Source organism: Hemibagrus wyckioides, linkage group LG01 (assembly GCF_019097595.1).
Source record: "Hemibagrus wyckioides isolate EC202008001 linkage group LG01, SWU_Hwy_1.0, whole genome shotgun sequence".
NCBI lineage: Eukaryota > Metazoa > Chordata > Actinopteri > Siluriformes > Bagridae > Hemibagrus > Hemibagrus wyckioides.
Window position 1 is genome coordinate 17,137,912 of NC_080710.1, and position 25,873 is coordinate 17,163,784.

Here is a 25,873-nt window from a genome sequence, read left to right on the forward strand (position 1 = left end):
TTTCCTTCAGTCTCTGCCTTGCCTCTTTTATATGTTTTGCCTTCATCTTTCCCTCACTCACTGAACTCTCTGTCTCATTCTCTCTGTTATTACTTGACAGTGTCAATAACAGAGTAAGACAAAGATAGAAAGAAGAAATCACAGACTATGTTTTCACGCTCTTATTTGCTTTAATCGGACTTCCTCAGCTCAGAAGACTTGGTCGGGAGATTGTTCAGGTGATGTGTTGAGCATTCAGTGGTGATTTGTTGTGTTGCAGCCCTGAGAGTGACAGTGTGAACCCGCGTCAGGGCTAAACACTGCTGTAGATAATCATAATGAAGTCACTTTGGGTTTGTTCTAAATAACTCCACTGAGCTGAGACATCAAAAAGCATTAAAGAGAAGAACAGTACATTTTTATTACAATGTCTTCTGAAAAATGTAACTAAATCGTGCCAATTTTTCAAGGATACGTGCAAATGTGAAATAAGAGTGGGAGAGTCAGCATGGAGTAGGAGAGATAGTATAATGATATAAGAATCACTCGTGGCAGGAGAGGAATTGGGGCATATTGCTATGCAAAGGAGGTGTTTGAGATGTCTACTCTGGTCTTTTCCCCTGACACAACTTGTGAGGAATGACATGCACACACACCCACATCCATATCCACATCCAGAGAGAGAGGGGGGGGGAGAGAGAGAGAGAGAGGGAGAGAGAGAGAGAACATCCTTGGTGATGAGGGTTATTGAGTTGAAATGAGGTAGCCTGCAGTGGTTTTCTTCTCCTTTTTTCCTTTGTCTCACAGATTGGTATAAACATAGGCCATGGATAGAGCCATTTTGTTTAATTAGCAAACACTTAAGAACATAGTCCTTCCCACATAAAATATACAAGTTAGATGAATGGAGATAAACAACCAGGGTGACAACAGCTTAAAGAAGCACATAAGCACAGAGCTTAACGTCTGCCTTATGCCTGGTCAGCAGTGCTTCTAACTGCAGCAACCTCTAAAAGTCTGCAACATTCATGTTTTATCCAGAACAGCAGAATGAACTGCATGTGCAGGTTGTTAATCAAACAATGTGGGTAAAACGGGTATAAGATTATATTTTGCTGGTCTCTGTTCGAATAAAATGGAGGCTGAGGGTCATGGTTTTCGGTGTCACCTTATCTAAGAAAGAGGATATTAAATTCCATGGTCTCTGCAGTGTTCGACAGGATACTTTGAGATGTAGCTACTTTACAAAAGCCTACAGGCTACGATATAAAAACTGGAGCTCTCTTTTAATGAATGCTAGTTCATGCTTTTATTGCAAAATCTTCAAATTATGAGGCTACACCACTGTTGATGTTAATTATGAATAATAATCCAAGCAACTCAACAAACAATTTGTATCTTTGGAACTGTATCTCTTAAATTATCAAAGACAAAATGAATAACCAGCCAATTATACCAGATTATAGTCTCCTCTTTGCTGTTAGAATTCTAATAGACAATTTATAAAAGTTGTATGCACTGAATTTCATGGCAGCAGTTTGGGGAAAGAACCACTTATGCGTGTGATGGTCAGATGTCCACCACCTTTTGGCCATATGGTATAGTCACTAGAACTGATAAATGCTACCAACACTTCCTACAGGGAAATGGAGTTAAACTAATAGCTTTGCTACTTGTAGTGATGGTGCTGCTCAACACACTGCATCCTGAACAGCTTGCCCTTAAACAGCTTCACTTTGTCACAGCAGCACATTCTAAGCTCCTGACTTCTACCCTATTCATACTAATAGCCATTTGCAGCAGATAGGAAGATAGGAAGGACATGCACTATATTGCCAAAAGTATTCGCTCACCTGCCTTGACTCGCATATGAACTTAAGTGACATCCCATTCCTAATCCATAGGGTTCAATATGACGTCGGTCCACCCTTTGCAGCTATAACAGCTTCAACTCTTCTGGGAAGGCTGTCCACAAGGTTTAGGAGTGTGTTTATGGGAATTTTTGACCATTCTTCCAGAAGCGCATTTGTGAGGTCACACACTGATGTTGGACGAGAAGGCCTGGCTCTCAGTCTCCGCTCTAATTCATCCCAAAGGTGTTCTATCGGGTTGAGGTCAGGACTCTGTGCAGGCCAGTCAAGTTCATCCACACCAGACTCTGTCATCCATGTCTTTATGGACCTTGCTTTGTGCACTGGTGCACAGTCATGTTGGAAGAGGAAGGGCCCAGCTCCAAACTGTTCCCACAAAGTTGGGAGCATGGAATTGTCCAAAATGTCTTGGTATGCTGAAGCATTCAGAGTTCCTTTCACTGGAACTAAGGGGCCAAGCCCAGCTCCTGAAAAACAACCCCACACCATAATCCCCCCTCCACCAAACTTTACACTTGGCACAATGCAGTCAGACAAGTACCGTTCTCCTGGCAACCGCCAAACCCAGACTCGTCCATCAGATTGCCAGATGGAGAAGTGCGATTCGTCACTCCAGAGAACGCGTCTCCACTGCTCTAGAGTCCAGTGGCGGCGTGCTTTACACCACTGCATCCGACGCTTTGCTTTGCACTTGGTGATGTATGGCTTGGATGCAGCTGCTCGGCCATGGAAACCCATTCCATGAAGCTCACTGTGCACTGTTCTTGAGCTAATCTGAAGGCCACATGAAGTTTGGAGGTCTGTAGTGATTGACTCTGCAGAAAGTTGGCGACCTCTTCGCACTATGCGCCTCAGCATCCGCTGACTCCGCTCCGTCAGTTTACGTGGCCTACCACTTCGTGGCTGATTTGCTGTTGTTCCCAAACACTTCCACGTTCTTATAATACAGCTGACAGTTGACTGTGGAATATTTAGGAGCGAGGAAATTTCACGACTGGATTTGTTGCACAGGTGGCATCCTATCACAGTTCCACGCTGGAATTCACTGAGCTCCTGAGAGCGACCCATTCTTTCACAAATGTTTGTAAAAACAGTCTGCATGCCTAGGTACTTGATTTTATACACCTATGGCCATGGAAGTGATTGGAACACCTGATTCTGATTATTTGGATGGGTGAGCGAATACTTTTGGCAATATAGTGTATGAATGATTTTTTTTTCAAGCTGTGTTATATAATTAGGTAGTAGGTTACTATATGTTTCTCCATACAGGACAATACTACGTACTATAAGTATTCATGTCAAGCTGCTCCTCATGAAGCAAATACAAGCTAGCATAATATTAAGTATCTCTCTCTCTCTTTTTCTTTACTCTCTCTCTCTGACACACAGCCCTTAGGCAACACAGCTGGGTTAACCTGCAGATCTGCAGGACTGTCCCAGTTGTCTTGAAAGAGCCACCTAACCCTGAAGGAAATGCAGCAGTTCTCTTTTGCACAAGGCTTATATTTATGAGACTCTGTCCATCACTATACACTAGACCTCATTAGCGATAGCCATTTTATTACAAGTGAGACATACAGAGATGTATTCTCATGCATTTAATCCAAGTAACTCCTCTCGGCATGCTGGACAAGGCAAGTCTGTATCTGGGTCTCCATTGAAACTATTTAACAATATAAAAACTATTTTCCCCAAATGTCTGCAAAAGAAGATGTCAATGAATCCGCTCTGAAGATAAAAATGATTATAGAGAAAAGAGTACAATATCCAATATTCGGTGTCGTGCCAGTGCACGAAAAGAAAACAGCAGCTTAATGGCAAGGTCTGAATGTCTGCGGTTCACTCCTTCATTCGCTCATCTTCATTTAAATACATTATCCTGCTCAGGTTAACGCTGTTAACTAATACATCCGAGCAAAGCTTTCGTTTCTTCTCCTGTCTAAATGGTGCAGGAATGCTTGCTGTGGCCATGCTTATTTTTAGATACATCTAGGTGTAGAACTGACACGTGACATATGCCCCATATGTTATCATTTATTTGAAAAATCTGTTTCCATCACTCTTTTTCACGTCAGTAGAACAGCCTTTCCACTTGAGCCAAATGTAAAGACTTTTTGCCTGGTACTTAGACATTTTTCACACAGTTCCAGAATTTCCAAAAGAATAATGATGGATGGAAAACCCCATAGTGATTGTAACAAAAGAGAAAGGGTTTGGGAACAAGACAGCAGCTTTCATCCCAGTGACCTTAAACAATTGCCTCATCTTGAACGCAGGCCTCTCCTGACCCTCAGGCTTTGGATGCTGTCTCAGCTCCTGTAATGTACACAAGGCTCTCCACTGGGACCTCTGCTGCAGCATTTTGTTCTGGATGACGACGTTGGCCCATGCCTGCAGGGCACTTACTAAATATGCAGTCCTCCAGGGGAACAGTATGTCAAGGAAACAATACTGGTGGCCTTACAAGATCTCTCTCTCTCACCAGAGCCTTGGAGCAGTCTGCCTTGTGTGTTGTTCTCATTTCTCTGGAGCAGAAGAAAAGAGAACTTTGTAGGACTAGATGAAAACCTGCCCATTAGCCCTTTCTTTCAACCTTCATTAACATAAATCTGAGATAGAACTAATACGAATTACAGATGTTACAGATGTAGCATAAGCTCAGGTTGCCCTTCCTAAATGTGCCCTTATGTAAATGTCTGTGTGTAATGTATGTATCAGTAAGGCATAATGATCATACTATAAAATAAGAATGATCCGGAATTATTCAAATATCTATTAGGAATTATATAGGAATTACATTCACAGATAAGAATATCAGTTAGTTTTGATCAAGTGAGAATATTTTGCTTTTATTTTCCCAACCTGTTTCCCTTTGGTTATTAAAGTTTGGGTTAGTGTTAGATTTGGGTTAAGCGTGTCATCAATTATGCCAATGGAATATCCTCACAATGACAGTAAGACATGTGTGTGATGCTGTATGTAAGGGTGAGTATGATAATGTGTGTTTTTTCATGAACATACACATTTCTCAAGTGAAACGCTGGCTCAAGAGTTCACTGTGTTTGCGGTTGTCTGGTCTGAATCCCCTGACTTCCGAATGCGACGTCACATGGTCACATGGCCATGCTCTACAAAACATTGCTTTTTATAGTCGCAAAAATCTTATGATACTGTTTATTTATCCCTGCAGCAGGCACAAGTCTATGATCTCCCATGAGAAGAAGCAATATAGCACTTTATCTAAAATATGGGGCAAGGCAGAGCTCCTGCACAATAGTGGATTATGAACTTTCTGTACAACAATTATTGTTGTAGTTTGTTTTTTTTTCCTTCAGCGGACCGAGCTCAGAACAAGGAGGGTTTTTATTTTCTATGGATAGCAGAAAAAAATGAAGAAAGAAATAAAGAAAGAAAGGAAGAAAGGAAGAAAGAAAGCTGAGTGCTCACATTCCTGGCATTCTTTCATTATGGTTTGCTAATTCCAGGACAGATCAGGTTCTCAGGCTCGTTCATGGGTGTGAAGAAATAGCCAGACAGACGGGGTATTGTGGAGGGTCCAGCTGCCTCTCTATCTCTCCATCATTCCATTTCTCCCTCTCTGTCTGCACTCTCTGTCTGCACACACACTCTCTCATTTCTTGTTTCTAATGTTCTTGACTTTTGCACTGAATTTCCTTCTTTTCATTCCCTCAAGCATCTATTGTTGATTTTGCACTGTTTATACACTCGACTGAGGCTTAAATACTCCACCAGGCTGCGTTATCCTGTGGTCTATGTCTCTCTTTGATGTGAGTTGAGACTGCTGAAGGTCAGGGGAGATTAAGGACGGCGGTCCGTGTCCAGTCGGCTTGGCGAGAAGCACTGGGCAGGCGGAAGAGGCTATTGCTCCTCACATGGAAAGTTAATGCTCGAATCAGTGGGTGAGCAGCTATTTTGAGGGCTTGCCTAGTGGGTGACAGCAGGGAGCTCTCTCCTTATACAGCAAAGGATACTGAGCAAATACAGCTCAAAACACTAGCTCTGGACATCTAGCTGTGTCTGACACAGCATTCACATCCCAAAAACAAAACCACAGAAAAACAGCCTCTCTTACTAACAGAGTGGGACAGAGCTCTTAGTAAACTGGCTTGCAGGTTTATCCAAGATAGCAAGCAGCAGTCTGTTTAATACTCCAGATAAACTTATCAAACTGATAGAAAACAAGCGAAAATGTAGCTAATAATAATTTCCTCAATATACCACAACACTTTTGCCTCACAAAGTTGTAACAGAGATCAAATCCATGTTCTCCATCTCTGTCTGTTTGCCTCGTGCAGACAGCATGCTGATAGCCATCGGACCCATGTGGCCAATGAATAAATAAGACTTTTATCCTTTTGCAGTTGAAGAAGAGCTATGCCTTATCAGGCACACACATTCTGCCAATCATCCACCGAGCAAGGAGACTGAGTCCACAGCACAAGGACACTGTCGGCTCCTTCACAGAGCCGAGGCTGCACCATTAATCCAGCCTGGAGCAGCAGCACACTGGAGCACGGGAGAGACAAAACCACTGAACCATGTGCAGACAGTATAAACATACCTGATCACTGAGAGAAAGTTCAATATGTTGAAATAAAGTGGTGACATTTGCTGAACTATTGTTTGAGTCCTTTAAGATTACTTTACTCTGTTTAATCTGAATCTGAATGAAAGAGGTTTCGCTATTTGGTTCGGTTCGTTTTCTTTCGACACACAATTAAACAAATCTAAAAGAACCCAACGGATCACTTATAAGCAGCCCTGATCCACAAAACAATGCTGCAACCCAAAATGCATGGTATGTCGGGTTCACTTCCTGCCGTCGGATCGATCGTCGGGGTTGAATCACTTTCTCGCTGCGGTCTAGGGTTCACTTACAACTTGTTTTAATGCGTACCTAATTGCGAATGCTGTGTTCTCACCTGCACAAATGAACTGCAGTGAGGAGATGATGACCAGGGTTTAACTCAAACTCACTGAACACAACAAAACCTGCAGCATCCTTAAAGTACCAGAGTTTGCACTGATCAGCTTAAATGACTGTTTTCACTAGGCTTTTATATAGTGATGTTCTCAGGTAAAGGAATTATTTCTTTATGCATCTACTTATGCACTGTTTTCTTAAACCCCATGCGCATTTAAAACAGAAAAAAACATTCCCTCAGCTTTTTATTTCCTGCATGAGTATAGACACATGTACCTCTTTTTTTCTGTGTAAGTCTCGAGCTATCGCAAACATCTTTAAGAGCATGAAACTCTCTTAAATTCATATCCTTATATGTCAGTGCAGAGCATGTAGACTGCAAGACTCTCTTATCTGCTAGTGTGGTGCCATGCTGCCAGGGTATCTGCAGGGCTATTTACAACTAGAATATTTTATAGGTCTGCTGTATTCATGGAATTTGCTCTCTTCCTGTCCCGCTGCACTACAAGCATTATTAAAGTTAGACATTTGTCTGCTAGTCAGATAGAAATCTAAGCCAAAGAGAGCCTAGGGGCCATTTGCACCAACAGGCCTTACACCTGGCATTATGCTCAGTCAGTCGTAATTTTCTTGGTGTACTTTTAAGACAGTTGTGCTAACTGGTCATAAATTTTCCTTAACACAGGGCTTAAAAATGTAGGCTGTACCAGGTGCAGGAGTAAATTCACGACCAATTCAATGATAATGGCTTTAACCATTAGCCACTTCTTTGCATATTCAGTCCAGATTTATACCAAGCAAGAAGGTGAGTGATGTAAGGGATGAATGGATTCCTGTCCAAGCTCTTCAGTGATGATATAACTATAAATAGGAGTAAAAGCCCATCAGTACTACTGTTTTGCACGCTGATGTGTCCATCTTTCAAAATTTCTTTCCATACACTTTAACCCTTCTGAAATGGTACGCATATTTACAGGATTTCTTATATCTCAACTGCTTTACCCTAAACAAAGACAGTGACACTATAGCATAGCACAACCTATAGCACAGACAGCCTACCGAAATTTAGCACATGAGCCTCTGTCTGAAACTGCTGGTCCAATCAAGTTGATGTTTTTATGCTACATCATTAGACTAGTCTGTAGCTGGCTTAGCAATGTTGACATATTTGGTTGAAAAACATGGCTCCCATTGCTTTTCAGGCTCCATCAAGGATTTAACAGACTAAATTATTTACACATTTTATATCAGCTACATAAAAATATTACTGTTATTTTGAACAAAATCTGGTCATGTTCAGCATTAGTGACCTATTCTTGGGTATTGCGTCTTTAAACCCGTCTCTCTCTGCATCAGTGACTCAGAGAGAAGTAGCTGTGTGTAAACACAAGCACAAACACACACACACCAAACCTATATAAAATAGCCCCAGCTAGATATAATAACATGCCACACACACACACAAACAGAGGTTTTTGACAACGCAGACATTATAGCGCTCAGACAATTGGGAGTGTGTGAAGAGAGAAATGGTGACAGAGGAATGGGAAAGAAAGTGGGAGAAGAAGCACAGGATAAAAGCAATGTGTCAAGCGCTCATCGCCCTGGAAAAATATTTTGTTAGCTATGAGTCACTCCTCATCCTCACAGGATAACAGTATGATTTATACATTACTTTCCTGCCCTATATTCAGCACAGGTCATCTCTAGCAGTTTTGCTGCACATACCTCCTGGCCAAAATTGCACCTAATGTATGTTAGTCCTGGGTGTACTTGTATGTGTGTACGTGCGGTGTGTGAAAGCAAACAAGGGGAAGCAAGTGGATGAGAAGCAGATGAGAACAGAAAGCGTTAGGTGAGGTAGGGCCTAGACACTGGTGAAGAAGTCCACTGGCACAAGTCCATGTAGCTCAGCAAGAGAAGAAGGAGGGGGAGGAAGGCTGTAATCCCTCGCTCACAGCTAAACACACTCACAGAGGGTTGGCACCTCCCTAGCAACAGGCCAACCAGAGATTTGATTTGACAATGCGTGTGACAATGTTTGTGTACGTGTCTGCAAAAGAAGTACATGGCACAAGAAAGGTAAGAGAGAGACAGAGAGACCAGGAAGGAGACAGAAATGGACAGTGGGAGGCAGGGAGAGAGTAACAGCGCTGGCTCTTAGACCAAGACAGAGTGTGAAGAGTAGGTGATTCATATAGAAAATGTGGAACAGCAGAAGGGAGTGATACGCTCTGAGATATTTGGAGAGCAGGAGGAATGGATGAAACATATGAAAAATGGCCAGAAGAGGTGAGAGATGGAGAATTTAAATAGAGAGACCAGAGGCAAAAATAGAGCTGTGACTTGTCTGATCTTTTTGAAATCTCACTTCTACATCAGTAGCACTGGTAACTGCTGCTGAGCAGACAAACACACTCTGATGTGCAGCATTCATACTACAGAGGGCCTTTTTCAAAGTGCATTTTTCTATGGACATTATTTCTGATACGCTGATATTATGGTATTCCGCTTGATTTGATCACAGATACAGTCTTCCTGTCGCACTCAATCAGGCCTCTAGCAACCAATCACAGAAAGTCTTGTGGCACAAATGAATGAGACTGGTTGAGCCTGACAACCAATAAAAATAGAGTGGGGTACTTACTGGTCTTCAGCAAAACAAAGTGCCTGGAAACAAACTGATATAATACATCCACACAGGCTACATGCTGGACTATGCTGTCCCTGTCTGGCATAGTTCCTTAAGAAATGGGCTTGTCTAATACTTAGCCAGAGCTACTCAGGGAGCTCAGAGGCCCTCAGCACTCTAGGAGTGTACAGAGAGACACACACTCAGAAACACACTTGTCTTGGCTTTGCCAGAAAGCTGTTTAAGTCCAACTTCAGCAACTGGCTACACCACAGAGAGGAGTTCACAGGTCAGCAGAAAAGGAATTCCAACAAATCCTGTGATGGTGAAGTGAGAGATGCAGGACATCACAAGTCCTCTATATGTAAAGACTTCTTAAATGCAGCAGATATGCAATATCTTAGCTTAGTTCAGTTTAAACTGTGGTTCATTTCAATTTTTTAGTTTATTTTATTTTGGTTATATTTAGTATTGATGTTTCATTGTAACAGCAAAATAATTCAGTGTCTATAATGACAATTTAAATCTTTATGACACCGTAATAATGCTGTAATAATACTGTAATAATTATATGAGGTTCAAATATTACTGCAATATATGTATTTTTCCATAATATATGTTCAGACAAGGAAAAAAGGAAATGCACCATTCCTACATTTTAAATAACTGTGTGAACTGTGTGATCCAAAAACAAATAACTTCAGGTAAATAAATAACACAACAATATGTAATCATTTTTTCTCAACTTTCAGAAACCAGGTAGGTTGGAAAATACAGTAATACCTTGACTTATGAGTTTAATTGGTTCTGTGACCGAGTTTGTAACTCAAATCAAATTTCTCCATTAAAATGAACTGAAATGCTATTAATCCGTTCCAGCCCCCCCAAAAACCACACCAATTTTTTTTTGTTACGTGTTTTTAAAATATACATTATAAATAACAAATAATGTATAAAAAAATAATAATACATAATAAAGAATGTAAAGAAATAAACTGGTTTTATTAAGTGTATTTACCTTGAAGATCAGACGAAGATGCTAGCGAAGGTGGAGGAGATTGGCGGAGTTTTTCATTTCGTGCTCTATCGCTTAACTTCACTTAATGCTACAATTAATTGCTAAATTTAACTTACACACTATGCTACACTATCGCTAAACTTAATTGCTACTTTTTTTTAAATTTTATTTTATTATTTTTTTTCACTTCACTTCACTTAATCATCTTCTTCACTGACTTTTGCCTTTCGCCACACTTTCCTTGCTTTCACTTGCAGGGCGTTTCAATAAAAACCTGTCCAAGGAGGTTTGTTTCTTTCTCCCTTTCAAAATGTTTCGAAAATGAGTGAGACAAGCGTCGTTACACAGCGCCAACGCACGACCTGGAGAGATAACCACGTGAACTGACCGCTCACTGGGTTACCAAGTGGCGGGTGGCGTAAGCTCGCTCGCTCGTAACTCAGATCTTGGCTCGCATCTTAAAGCAAAAAATCGACCGAGCGACGGCTTGCATCTCGGAAAATTCGTAAGTTGATTCACTCGTAAGTCAAGGTTTCACTGTAAGTACACCCTTCCTACTCCCCACAGTTATTAAGAGAGTATTTAGCACCTGGGTAATTGGTTATGAATGTAATGCACAACTGAGAACTGTGACGTTCTCTGTAAATGCAGAACTTTTGGCAGTTTAGTGTTCTGTAGCTCACAGGTGTGCTTCTACATCATGGCAAGTAGGTACAACATCAGTCGTGACCTTAGAGGAGTAATTGTTGCTGCTCATCAGTCTGGGAAGGGTTACAGTGCTATCTCCAAACAACTGAAACTCATCATTCTACAGTAATGACTGTTTACAGAGTATCCCAGCCAATTGAGTCCAATTTCAGACTGATTAATGCTCAGAAATATATAGAAAAACCCAAGAGCTAGCCACATCATGTGATCAAATGTTTATGTTCATGAACGCACAATAGGAAAAGAACTAAAGTCTGGCATTCTGTCTTCATGGAACTGTAGCTTGGGGGGAAAAAATGCTTCATATTAGATCAAGATGGTTTTGGTTCTGTGGCACTGTGCATCATGACCAAACAGAGTTTATCACATGAAAAAAAAAAACACATTATACCAACTGTCAAGCATCATGGTTGAGAGATGATGATTTGCAGCCACATGACCTGGGAAACAGTCATTTAGACAAAGATGAACTCTAGTTTATACCACAATATTATTGAGACAAATGTAAGGCCATCTGTTCAGCAGCTTAAGCTGAGCTGATATTGGGTCATGTAACAGGACAATGATGCCAAGCAAAAAAAAAAAAATCAAGGTTTAGGGATTGCCAAGTCAAAGTCCAGACCTAAAGCCCACTGAGATACTGTCGCTCTCAAACAGCAATGAATCTAAGCAATGTTGTACAGAAGAGTGGGCCAAAATCCAAAATGATGAAAGAGTGATAATTAAACAAGTTATTTTTGATAAAAGTGAATTAACCTATTGCTGAATTATACAGAATGTTGGTTTACTTTTTGGAGTTTTTGGTTTACTTTTTGTGTTCACACACACACACACACACACACACACACACACGCATACAGATCAGCTGTTTTATAATAACTGTTAATTCCAACAGTTCTTCTGAAGGCATCCAGTGCTATTTGTGTGAGGTTGTTCATTGAGGAGTTCAAACAGATAGGAAACTTGATGGCACACATTGCTGCACATATTGAGGAAAAAACCACTGCCTTTCCTTTTTTTCCTCTTTCATTTTCACTAATTCGGTATATATATATATGTCTTGTTATTCGAATGAGGACATGAAGCCTTGATGAGTCAGAACACCAAGCCCTCCAGATTCTGTTTTTCTTCTCACTCACTTGTCCTCCAGACATCTCTGGATGCCACACCGAGAAAAACACCTCAGTGCACATACACACATACACACACACAGACAGACACACACACACAGTCACAGACACTAATGCTCGGTCACGGTCTTAGATGAAATATGCATGCATGTGCTCTTATTCAGCATCAGTCGCTTGTCTCTCTTCCATTGGATGTATAATTTAAGCGATTGCATAATTCTATGTATTCACTGTGCAGTAAGCTCCGAAATCAGCCACATCAATGCATGATGGAGAGACAGAGAGGCAGAGAGAGAGAGAGAGAGAGAGAGAGAGAGAGAGAGAGAGAAAGAGAGAGAGAGAGAGAGAGAGAGGGTGAATCACCAGCATCCTTACAATACCTCCCCAGCTTATTATCGCTTGGTCATAATAGAGCTCTTCCCACAAGTCACAGGTTCAATCTTCACTACCATATCAGAGCCTACCATAGGAGTGACTCTCTTTACCATGTTAATAAAAAGATAAATTTGCATTTAACACTTTTTTTTTAACACAGTGGACACATTTTCACACATCTTTAATTTACACAAGTGTCATAGGTTTAAAGCATTTAAACTCACAGCTCATTATTCACCTGTCCATCTTAAAATACCACTGTTTCTTTTCCCAAACCAAAACATGCTGAAAACATACTGAAACATGAGGACTTAATTGCTAGCCCCACTTAGGACTTAATTTGGACATTGTCTTTGTGCTAGACCTCTTCCTCCAACATCAGTGCTCGACATCACTAATGGGTAAATTCCCACAGCCGCTATCAAATTTTAGTGGAAAGCCTTCCCAGAAAAGTGGAGGTTATTTTAACAGTAAAGTGTAAACCAACTCCATATTAATGCCCTTGGTTATGGAATGGGACAAGCACATATGAGTGTGATGGTCTGGTGTTCATATACTTTTGGCCATGGAGTGAACTTGGCCTTCAACATGGCACAAAACCAAAGCTGTTTTTATTCCATTCAACTCTTTCAAACTTAAAATAGATAATATTAATACTCAGATGTAGGGCTAGATAAATTATTAATTCATTTGCTCGCCCACCAGGCAGGCTAATGTACTGTATATCCCAATATCTGAAATTTTACAGGCTAACTATGAACATGTTTAGTTTAACACATCCACAGGCTCAGAAAGAGAGCCCACCATTCTATAATGAAAATAAATTACATCTGGCTTCTTGTGTGTCATTTGTGAGGCGCAGTGAAAAAGAGGCATAAGGGGTTAATGGTCACAGCAGTCGTTCTTTATCTGAAGCCCTCGTGCACAGTGCGTACTTGACCAACCCCAGCTGTCCTACATTTCTAAACAACTTCTATTATATCTGGAAGGAGCTCCAGAAGAAACTAGCTCTATTAGACTATTACTATGTCTGTGTGAAATGGGTCAGCTTTAAACACCCTGTCTGACAAAATATAATATATCTACGCTAAATTGCTAAAATGCAGGATAGATATATAGCTTATTTGTGCCATAATGCTTTCACAGCCTAGACGAAAGGGGTGTAATACTCACCATCATGGTTAGGGTTCCCTAGGGTCCAGGGCTCGTCTGAGTCGAAATGTGTGTCTCCTCCAATGCCTGGCCCAGGGAAGTAAGCATGTGCCAGAAAGCCCCCTTCCCCATCGAAGGGAGAGCTGTCTCCATGGAAGCCAGAGGCAAATATGATTGTAATATCCACATCTTTCTTATTTCTCTCCAGTTCGCTGTAGGGAACGGCCTCAAAGCGCAGCGGTGTCACGTTCTGCCACACATCAAATGCCCGTCGGATGGCATCATGGGTCTCCTCTGCGCCCACCTTGGGTGTGACGTTCTTTATGCTGGACAGAGGAGAAGTAAAGGGGTCAGAAATGACACTGATAAATACCTTGGGGATACGAGGTGCTTTAATTTACCAGAGGATGCTAATCAAGTCAACAACATGTAGCAAATCTACATATAGATTAAAACATGAATCTTTGAATATCTCAAAAAATGATAAAACATATGTACTCGTTTTGTATATACAGGTATGTTTTGAACTATATGAAAGAGTAAGAGGAGTAGAAAAGCAGAAAACTTGTACTGCGGTTGTAAAGAAGTTCAACTGATTATTCTTTTCTAATTAAGAATCATCATCATCATCATCATCATCATCATCATCATCATCATCATCATCGTCATCGTCATCGTCATCGTCATCCTGGGACATTTTCAAATCCCCAAAAATCTTTAAAAGCACAAATAATCCATTTATACATTTGTAAATCTGCAGGAGGAGCAGAAAAGGCTGTGTATCTTAAGAAACCAGAGTCCTGATACATGCCAGCCTTCTGGGACAGTTGTCATTATCAGCAGTACTACACAGCTCACAGTTCAAAACACAGCCCCCTCTCACCTACTGACTGACATGGCTATTTTAAGACCACCTACTGGTCATGTGCGCTCTGAGATAGTGACTTGAATCAATATTTCACCACATAATTTCCACATACTCCATCATTCTCTCATGTCTCTGTATCTCATCTCAAAGGAATTCTGAATTTCTCTCAGTCCATTCATGACAAGCATATTATTCAAGCACTGCCACTGAGAGACATGCACTAAGCTGAGTGCAGGGGATACACACTGCTGTCAAATATTTTCACTGTAGAAGATATCATAACACTAACCCCGCTTTGCATTTCTGCCACTTGAATATATTTGCCTATTACTACCAATTTTGCACCAAATCCCATGACTGGCTGTAATTTGTACTGGTCAGATTTTGTGCTTAAAGTTTGCCGTCATTTAACACATCAGATCTGGGATACGACGTACACATAAAAATTTCCAAACATTTCTGACCAGTCACCCTAACGCAGATCTGACCGTGAAATACTATTCCAGTACTGTCAGGGAGATTCATAGCAACTCAGGAACATGAGTTAATGACTCAGTAATCATGGCTTTTTTTTCCTTTTTAAAAACAACAAAAAAGCCCACACTTGGTTTAAAGCTGTAATAAAATGAATGGGTTTAATTTACCCTAAAAATAGTAAATGCTTAATCCCAGACTAGCTGTCAATTAAAAGGAGAAAACCAAGCCAAACATTTCTTCTGGTTTCAAACTGCCCGAACATTCTTTCACGCCACATCAGCGGCACTAAATTTGTGTCATTAGTAATAAAATGGTTCTCCCAGAACCTCAGAGTCATTGAAATTATTCCATGTAGAAGATGTTGTAGGCTTGTTACAACGAAATGCCTGAAAGCTGTTTTCCATGGGCGGACGATGGAGTTCAAAAATACAGAGGAAAAAAACCCTGCAGTGGTGCAGAGACTACACACAGTGTGAAGAGTGAATTAATTAGTAGGATCCTGTAGCTGGGATCTGACACTGTTCAAAACACACACACACACACACACAGAGTTGACATTTTATGTACGGTTTATTAACATCACATCCGTATAACATCTGACCACGCATGGTAACATACAGAACAACACACTCCCATTTTAGTAGTGAATTTTTACAGACTTTACCAGCACACTGGTGTGACTTTTAATTCAGTTTCATCATATTATCACAAATTCTTTAGGACACTGTTGACTTTCAGTGTGAGTTGATTTTACCTTACACAGAAATGAAGAGGTTGAAGGTAAAGCCTTCAAATTTTAGATCTTTATGAACAAGCATCCGAGAGCTGTAATAGGTTCGATATCAGCATTTACGTTAAAGATATAAACATTTGTGTTATTTCTCTGAATATATTGCTCCTAGTAGACTATGTAAAAACAGAAAAACTACAAATTCTTAAAGGCTTGAGTGTCTAATTTCACCAGTATGGATTGCGGTTAGGGAATGCCATGAGATGCAAACATTCATATTTTATACATCTTAGATGGAAAAGTAGAGAAAATGCTTACTATGTGTGTTGTGTGTGTTCAGGGGTCATTTTAAGACGTGCAGGGCAAAAGAGGAAGAAAACAGAGCTACATGTCATACATGCACACCTACACACATATAAACACAAAACACACACTGTGTGCTCTTGCATGGCTGACCCATGGGGAATGTCTCTGCTCTCTCCTCCTCCTCCTCCTCCTCCTCCATACTTTACCACTGGCATCAAGTTAACCAGCTTTTTTCCTCAGTAATGGTGGTTTAATCCACTTTCTTTAGACATGGCTAGCATATTGTACTCCGAGTGTGGTTATGCCTGAATGATTCCTAATACAAACTGAAATCAAAGCTTATGGAAAAATCTGATTAGGACAGGATTCAGATATGTGGGGATTAAAATGCAGGCCAAGAAATAAAATATTATATATAACCCTATAACATTTACAGAAAAGAGCAAGTGAGCTGAGAAGATTAAAGTATAGATATATCCTGACTGGACTGGATTTAAATAATAGCTGATTGAAAGTGAAGAAGGGCTGGCGGTCAGAGACCGAGAGGCCAAAAGGAGGGTGATTGTTTCATTAGTACAATACTGCTGCTGGTTAGTTTAGAGAGACCTGAGGGCAAGACATCTTCAGAAATGTCCTGCCTTTACATATAGCTTTCAAAATGGCAAATTCTAAAGGCGTTTTAAGGGGTTACACGTACTTAAACCAATATACAACAGGAGTGTATTTATAGCAAAGAGGTCTGTACTCGTCACATTACCTGTATGTGATATGCTTGTGTTGCCACTTCTGTCCCGTGAGTGCGTAGCGTCGTTTCCGTACGCTGAATCTGGAGGCACCGCCGAGCTGGTCTGGTACACCACAGCGAGGCTTTTTCATCCAGCTACAGCACAGACACAGAGCGATAAAGAGAGAACGAGACCTGGGTTACTCTCCAAGCACCGCTATCAGGACATCGTGATGTCTGCACCCAAGGCATCAACAGAAACACAATCAAATTAAAAAAAACAAAAAAAACAAAACACAAACACGAAGGAGAGCATATTTCATATTCCCCACATAGTGTACGGTGTATAACAATCCCAAGGTTTCTGAAGGAATATGAAAGAATCATTCAGAAAACAACATTTTTCATTGCTTCAGCTAGCGCTAAAGCAAGAAGAGTACTACACATCCAAGTCACACCTCTGACAGAGAAAATGACAGAGAGAAAGCTTTCCGGTACAGTATATGCTCTCGCTCTCTCACTCTCTCTCTCTCTCTCTCTCTGTGTGTCTGTGTGTGAAGGATTACTCTGCACCTGAGATATCACTGAAAGACGATTCACTGTATTTAAGGCATAACCTAGGTCCAAGAAGCACATCATCAACTAGTGTGTGTCTGCGTGTGTTTGATAAATGCACAAAAAGTGTCATGGGTAAAGACTGGCCTGCCTTCTGACAATCTATCAGTTCATACATGAAGAACATACCCGGAATTCTGTCAGGATACTCAGAGCACAATAAAACGATTCTAGCCAGTCAGAATGCTCATATAAACATCGAGATCTTCTGAGATATTAGTATTTTCTCCAATACTGTGATCATGATTATAAACAGTATACTGTGTGTAGGTGTACGTAGGAGTGTGTATGCATGTTGAGTAAGACCTCGCTCTCATTCAGATTTTGTCCTTGAGAGTTTCCTAAGCTGAACAGTATGTACAGTAATGTGTTAGGGAGACAGATGGAGAGGTAGAAGAAAAAAAAAATCTATTAGCAGGACTATTTGCTTAAATGGTTGCACACCTGTCAGTTCATATACAGATGTGAAATTTTCAAAATTACGAATGAATGGTCGTAGTATATGTACACACACACAGACACACACACACCCTAACAACAAGCAATTATCACACAAGAGAAGAACTGGTGCCTCACCTTATCGTGTTAGCGCTACGTCATTACATAGAAGCAAAAGGAAACAAAAGGACACACAACAATTAAGATATTAGAGGCGCAAAAGGTGTTAGCTGTTGAAACATCACATTGTGCAGAGCGCTGATTAGATTCAGCACATCATGAGTGCTGCAGGAACAAAATATATTAGGTGAACAATTTAGGCCTCATGGCAGCAAGCCAACTAAAGGAGGCAGAGGAGCTCGTACACAGATAGAGATGAAGGAAGACTTTGGGCCTGGTCAGATTTATAATAATATCCAGCTAACAGCTTTGAAAGACTATGAGAGCCATGTCAAATCTGAAGGCATGTTTTTTCAGATGAAATCATGTGACTTATGTCATGCCTGGCATTCAACATCCTCGGCATCAGCACCGTAATCTGGAGCAGCATGAGGAGTGGGAGAGGAGAGTGGGTGGAGACTGGCACTGAGCTGGATGGTGTGGTTCTGGTGTAAGTCAGGGTTACTGTACTCACTCTATGGTGTTCTTGTCGAGTGCACCGGTGACGTTGAGGCCGTAGAGCCGCTGCATGGCAGCGATAGCAGACTGCATACTCTGAGCTGAGCGCAGGACTGACATTCTAGGGTCTGTGGGGGGGAGGTAGCCGTATCGCTGCAGCCATGCCTGGAGGACACAAGAGACACATGACAAGGGTCAACTACAAGTCATTCGCGGTTAGCTGTGAGAGCAAGTACTTTGTGGTCTGTAAACCTAAACGCTAGAACAGGTGATTAATGCTGAGAATGTGTCTTGTTGCACATGCTTAAGTGATGCAATTATCTCTGTGACTAGCAGACCTAATGACCAAAAGACCAAATCCTCATGGTGTCATTTCACAGCCAGGATAGAGTGGCTCTATACATAGCAAGAACACCCCTTCAGCCATCACAGCATAAAAGAGAGAAGTAAAAACCAAGGCATGACTTGAAGACATCAATAATTAGGACCAAACCAGAAATGCTGGGAGCACTGAATGAAAAATTCACCCTGAACAACCTGCAAATACATATTTATAATTAATACGTGATATTCTGTAGTGTCTAAGATTTATTCTGTGCAGAAATACAGATTTTTTTGGTTTAAACGCCTTTCACTAGAACCTTGCTCTAGTTTCTTTTTGGTTAATGGTTTCCCATATTACCCAGAATGCTATTTGACTACCCAAAGATAGTGGTAAGAGTGGGAATCAGCCCTATGCTTTAGTCCTGTAGTGTTTTCCAGCTCTCTTACCTGCTCACTTTTACACTCTGCCCAAGTATAATAACAGTCCTCCATCAACACTGCTGTGCTTAATATCCTATCATATCTTATTGCTAACTAGCCGAGCTAGAAGAGGATGAAGAAAGAAGATGAAGTAGAAGACATGCCCATGTGTCCTAGTATCAGGCTCTTGAATCAGGACCATGATCAATAAAGACTTATTGTGATTAATTAGAAGTGGGTCTTACTCCTGGCATGTATACAAATGGATCTATAGGATTTAGAGTCATCAACAGTTCACTATATATTTTCCACTATAGATACAGGGTGTGCGGTGTCAAACAGACTTCCTGCCTTCTTACAGAGTTACTAACATCCACCATTATCACTGAAGTTCTTCTACTCACTAGAACCATAGCAATATCAAAAAAAGTGTTTGTGTGTTACAATTACACATAACTGCATTTTTTCCCACTTCTTCCTGCCCTTGTGGTTATCTATCCTATTAATAAAACAGTAATGACACACACACACACAAACTAACATGCAGCAGGCCATCTGGCATTGTGCATCACCTTCACACCAAGTCACATCAAGCTACTTAGATGCAAAGGCAATGCAGTTTCCCAGCTGGACACAAACACGATGACGATGCACGATGAACTTTAGCCCCTACCTTAGAAAGTATTCATACATTATTTCACATCATCATTTCACCTGCACCGGAAAGCCTCATTATATATCCTCATCCTTCTTCAGCCTTTCACTTTGTCTCCCTTTATTCATAGTTCTTGGGGTTGTGAGTGTGTGCTTGGCCTTTTCTTCGCTGCACACAGCGGATGGCAGATGCCTTGGAGCAGAGAAATGATACTAACTCGCACTCTGCTTAGTCTTCATTACAAGAGAAAAGCACTGGTCTAGACTGCCAACATGCTCCTGAGTGAATCATAAACTCTTATCAATCTACTGCCACTCTGCCTGTAGGACAAGATACTCATACCAGGCTGAATTATTCATATTTGTCAGTGGGAATCAAAGGCACGTCTTGTCTTTTGCTCTACAATCAAACCGGGTTCACCTTCAGAGGCTGGGTGTATGGCAGTGTGAGGCATTATTCACTCCGTCACGTGGAAGCAGAAAGATTGTACAAAGCCACTAAAGACTGTTTGAGTTGAGGATAAAGGCATACTTCTTTCCCTCAGTCTGTAATCCTCTCTTGCTCACACTGATGCAATCTACCAGTGTCTAGACATTTGGTTGCTTAATTATTCTTCTGGAGGCTTTGCATTTCTGTTTGGTTTGGGTGTTTCTGGGACACTTTCTAAAATAAAAATGGCTTAAACAGGTGTTTTTCTGCATTGCTGTACTATTTGTATATTGACCTAGCTAGTAAGAATTGCAAAGGACATGAGATGTCGTTTTATATGGACAGTTTTAAAAGACAAGAGTTTACACTGATTTAACTGCAGAGAGGCAGACTGAGAACTGCTATTGCCGCCTTACAAGCCCCATTACAGTGACCCTTGTGCTGTCCTCACTGCCCATGATCCTATATAATGTGTGTGTGGTGCTGCTCACCAGATCCCTGGTGTAAACCCGGGTGAGAGCAGGCCATCCAGAGAAAGACACTACATGTAATTTAATAGTGCTGCTAGACTGTGTAGTTTGATGATTTTCCCAGTTTAAACCAACAGCAAAGCAAACCAGCCTGTTAAACTGGAAACGACTTTATAACAGGCTGCGTTGCTTCTTTCCCATCTTTGCTTCCCGTCTGCTTGTGTTTGAATGCAAAGTGATGGAGCGCTAAATAGAAGATAAAAGTTAAAAGCTCACTGAAGCATTATAACTGGCGGCACTTTATTAAACGCTCCCTTTAAACTTGACATGTGGAAAGCTGCTTTGCACGCACTACATTTATGTAACTCTTTTATCTGGTGTCGCATTTGTAGTGTACTACCTGGCCTCATGTGTGCCAGATAGATGTGTGTTTGCGTCTGATAAACTGGCACAAACATGCATTTTCACCCTGTGGGTATGAATAAGCCCTGCTCCCTGGGCGAGCTGACCTCACAGTCCTCATCTCATGTCTAAGAGCAGCCTACAATTTTTGTTTTGTAAAATACACTAGCAGCACAACACTACTTTTGTTTGGAGTCTTAAATGATCAAACTAAGAGATTAGATTCACGTTTTTACAAGACAAAAGGAGCTAATCTTCTCTTGTAGGTAGGATGGAGTATGTGTGTGGTAGTGAAGACGTAGGCCTGGTTTATACTTCTTTGACAGCAACTCTGTGGGGGCTTCCACACTGGCAGTTTAGTCAGAAGCAGAGCATGGGTCACATGGAAGTTTGGTAATGTGAAGAACACCACAGTACCAAAATTGAGAGAGATCTGTAGGAGGTGCGGGTTTGAATGCACTGGAACCGAGCCACAATTCCACGAATGTGAACTCAACTTGTACTCGGCTCTGCACTTGTTCAGAAAGTAAAGTAACCTGAAAGTGTGTTGTAAGCGATGATGACATCATTAGTTTCAACAACACACGTGTACCATGAGTGGCAGGAGAACGCTGTGGGGACACTGAAAAAGTGAGGTACCCTGATGCGCATAAATAAACCTAAAATAATAAAAAAAAAAAATATGGTGAATCATGTTGTGTTCTCCATGCATGCTTGTTATGATGTAAGATGAATGCAAATGCACCAGGGTTCAATAGAAACCAGCGCTACAAGAGGGCACCAGGAACAATCATGCTTGGAACTGGACCGCAGCAAACATGCCCAGTGTGAAAACCAGTTACGAGCATGTCAGGACGTCATGCACGGCTCCGGGATGGAGAAGGTGTGTAGTGAAGGTAGTGAAGATGTTGGCTTGGTTTATCTATGAGCATGTCAGGCTGTCCTACACGGCTCCTGGCATAGATTTCTTCGTGGAAACTTGCATGTAATGCGAACATATCCATTCAGGGAGTAGTGTCGCATGTACCAATATTTACAGAACATACAGTGAAGTCTTGGAGCCAGAACCAAGGCAGGACTCCATCCCTTACATTAGGAATAACGAGGAGAAAATGACACTGACATAAATTAGTTTTGAAGGGGAAAAGGAAAGGAAGAATCCTAAAGAAATGATAATTTGTGATTGATGCTGACAGGCAGAGAGACCATCATCAATGCAAAGCTGGTGGGGAGTGTGACAAAAAAAAACGTTAAGTGGCATTTAAATATATACAAATAGGAAGTAAAGTGATATGGACCAGTTGAATCAAAGAACAGTGCCACGTATTCATTCCTACTCACAGTTCCAGTCTGTGATATTTGATGATTAAACTGGGCACTTGAAGCCCATATTCAACAAGTAACAGAGCCAGTGCTTTTGCCAATCCCTTTTATAAACATTAAAGAATCATGAAGAGCTAAACGCACGAAGCTCATTCTGAGCCTCATGCTCAGTGAAGCAATGCATGGATGCATTTTATACACACAAACATCTGACTTGCAGTCTAATGGGTGTTTGTGTACACTATCTGTAGCTGTGTTGTGCAGATATTGCATTAGTCTGGCCCTGCTGGTGAAACATGGCAACTGGCAGTAAATTAAATACAGGAACACCCAGTGGTGACCAGGGCAGAATTACTCTGAGTGATGCAGTGAGAAAAGGCATGCTGGATAAGAGAGCAAGAGAATGTGACAGAGACATAGAGAGAGAGAGAGAGAGAGAGAGAGAGAGACCGAGAGAGAGAGAGAGAGAGAGAGAGAGAGAGAGAGAGAGAAAGAGAGAGAAAGATGGATTAGGGGGGAGGGGGTAGACTGATAGATGATTTGGCTCTTTGACAGACCCCAGGGTCACTCCTATCCACTACAGCCCCATCTCGCTTGTACACTCATTCACTATGTGATGTATGGCTTTCTTTGATCTGCCTGTGTAAGGATGTTAAGTTGCACTGAACAGGTCAATACTGTTTCATGCTCAGCTGTCGATCATTCAGTGCTACTGTAATTCGATAGGATTCATGCTTTGGCTGCACACAGTGTTTAACCATACCTTTTTAAATCTACCTTAAATTGTTGTGCACGGTGGACGGAAGTACAAAGAGCCTGTGTAAAATTGATTTGAACTAAAACCACCTCATAAAGGCTAAAATCGCAGTTCATTAAGGTCAAACGGTGCCGTGTACGTCTCGTGATGTAGACATGTGTGGACCGGGTAACTGAACTTCCTGCTCAGTGAACCTGTGCGAACTTGCAGATATGATCCAGTTCAGATCAGTTCACTAACAGGCCAAAAGAGAAGTAATTAGCTCAGCGGAAACATCAAAGCAGAACCTTTAATGCTGCGAGAGCGCTTCATTAGCTACGAGACACCGTCGGAGTGGTGATGTGGCCATGGCAACACCAGACAACTGTTGTCAGTGGAAACAGGAAGCGTTTTTGCTGGTGGCCGTCACCTCCCATATTTCTTGAGTACTCCAAATGAGATTAAAAGATGCTATATAATATGCTGTATAATTGAACATTTTAACTGATGCAAGGAACAGAAAAGGGAGGTGTAGTGGGGAAATGAAATTAAAATTAAAGACAGTCATGAGAGCTATGTATATAGGAGCTCTGATCTCCAAGGCCAAAGTTTCTCCTTGTACTAATTTATACTCTTTTCATCTGTATTCTGTTTGCTTGGCAGTTTGATCTAATTTATCCAGAGCATCACATCACATCTGTCATGGTACCAAAACAGTAACATTTCTGCAAAGCTGGGAAAGAAAAACATGCAGACTTATTTAGCAACCCTAATCCTCAAGGGGGGCTCAGTGGCTAGCATGTTTGCCTCGCACCCCGGGGGTTGGGGGTTCGAGTCCCGTCTCCACCCTGTGTGCGTAGAGTTTGCATGTTCTCCTCTGGGTACTCCAGTTTCCTCCCCCAGTCCAAAGACATGCGATGCAGGCCAACTGGCACCTTGAAACTGTCTGTAGTGTGTGCGCAATTGTGCCTTATGTAGGGTATGTGCCAAGCTTTGTGCCCCAAGGCCCCTGGGACAGACTCCAGACTCCCTGAGACCCTGTGTAGGATAAGCGGTACAAAACATGGATGAATGAATAGTCTCCTCAAATGAAATTTCATGCTTTTCAGGCTTTCTTTTACTACCTAATAAGTGATTGAAAACGTATCGTGCGGCGATATCACAGAAAACATGAAAAAAAAAAGAAAATTAAGAAATAAATAAATAAAAATGTGGATTCATGTTTATTCCACAGGAGTAAATATAAAATGTAAGAACTAGTAATGCGCTCAAAATGTGTTCGAGTTTAATGACGCAGCTTGTCTGTTGGCAGACGCAGGTTTTCAGGCAGGACTATTTGCTGCTTTACAGAAACTTTTGGCTAGATTTCCATTTCCCCATATCGACCCATCACCGAGTGTATGATCTCAACAGCAGGTAACTAACATTAGCCTCAGGTTCCACACAGCACTGCCTCTGTATTATCCAGGCTGAGTGAGGTAGCAAATGTTGAATTATCACACAGACTAGAAGAAAACAATAACAGACTAATTTAACATGTAAAATCAAGGCTTTTAATTTATGAAATGTCATTTTACATATTTAAATACTTGAAGAATCAGGAGATGGCTTATTTGTGATGTACACACACACACACACACACACAGTGTTCATTTGTACTACTATAACCAAGAACACATGTTAAAACAAAGTGTAAATGGAGCCCTGAGATTAGCATGCTGAACGTTTGTTTCAGCTCCTAAGCGTTCCTGTTTCAGTTCTAATTCACAATCAGTGTGATGTCTGCGAATGAAGTGTTAAGGAGTGACTAAGCATACCTGCAGTCGGGGCAACTGACTCAGTAAATGCCTGCGAGTGTACCAGAGGACACGAGTGCCCGAAACACACACTTTATTCAGTGCTCAGCATTCAGCAGGCCTTTACGGCTTTTAAAAGACTGTAATAACAGGCACACGGGATCTGTGATCTCAGCGTGTACATGTGTGTGCACCCATTAAACCTCTCTCACGTCCCTCTGTCCTCACACACGCTAAATAATTCAGCAGGACACGCGCCACATAGTGCACACAGAGTCCCTATGACAACCACCCTCCCACGTGCTCGGCCACACTGTACTTTTGGGCAAATGTCAAGAAATGCCACGGCCCTTGTAGTGACTAGCACTAGTCTCATGTTACACATCTACAAAATGAGTGAAATCTCAAATCCAGTCTCAGGATCTTTCCTCATTAGAAGTGAAATGTTTATGGTTGACTGAGCATATGCGAGTTAAAAATCAGACACGTTTATCTATCAAAGGCTTTTTAAACACCACATGTAAAGCGTGGCACATCTGAAGCACAGGGTGACATTTCCCCAAGCTTTCAGCGTCATGCAATGAAAACTACTTGTCATGAGTGTAGTGTGTCTCATGTCCACATGTGCCTCTGGTCATCGCCACTGGAGCTTCCAACAGCATTCAAGTTTAAATTGCAGCAAACAATATTTCAGTGTCTCTCAGTCTCTCAGCAGCTGTCCACTGAGCT

The 25,873-nt window shown here is 41.4% G+C and overlaps 1 protein-coding gene across 1 annotated transcript in view; it reads right to left on the reverse strand.

The window, feature by feature from the left end:
• Window positions 1-25,873, reverse strand: part of LOC131354120 (matrix metalloproteinase-16-like) — a 48,773-nt gene that overhangs the window by 17,557 nt on the left and 5,343 nt on the right. Inside the window, exons 2-4 of the mRNA XM_058391416.1 lie at window positions 18,606-18,754; window positions 16,952-17,074; window positions 13,835-14,139 (exon numbers count right to left, since the gene is read on the reverse strand). Of these exons, the coding sequence (XP_058247399.1) occupies window positions 13,835-14,139; window positions 16,952-17,074; window positions 18,606-18,754 (577 nt within the window). The remainder of the gene's footprint in view (window positions 1-13,834; window positions 14,140-16,951; window positions 17,075-18,605; window positions 18,755-25,873) is intronic.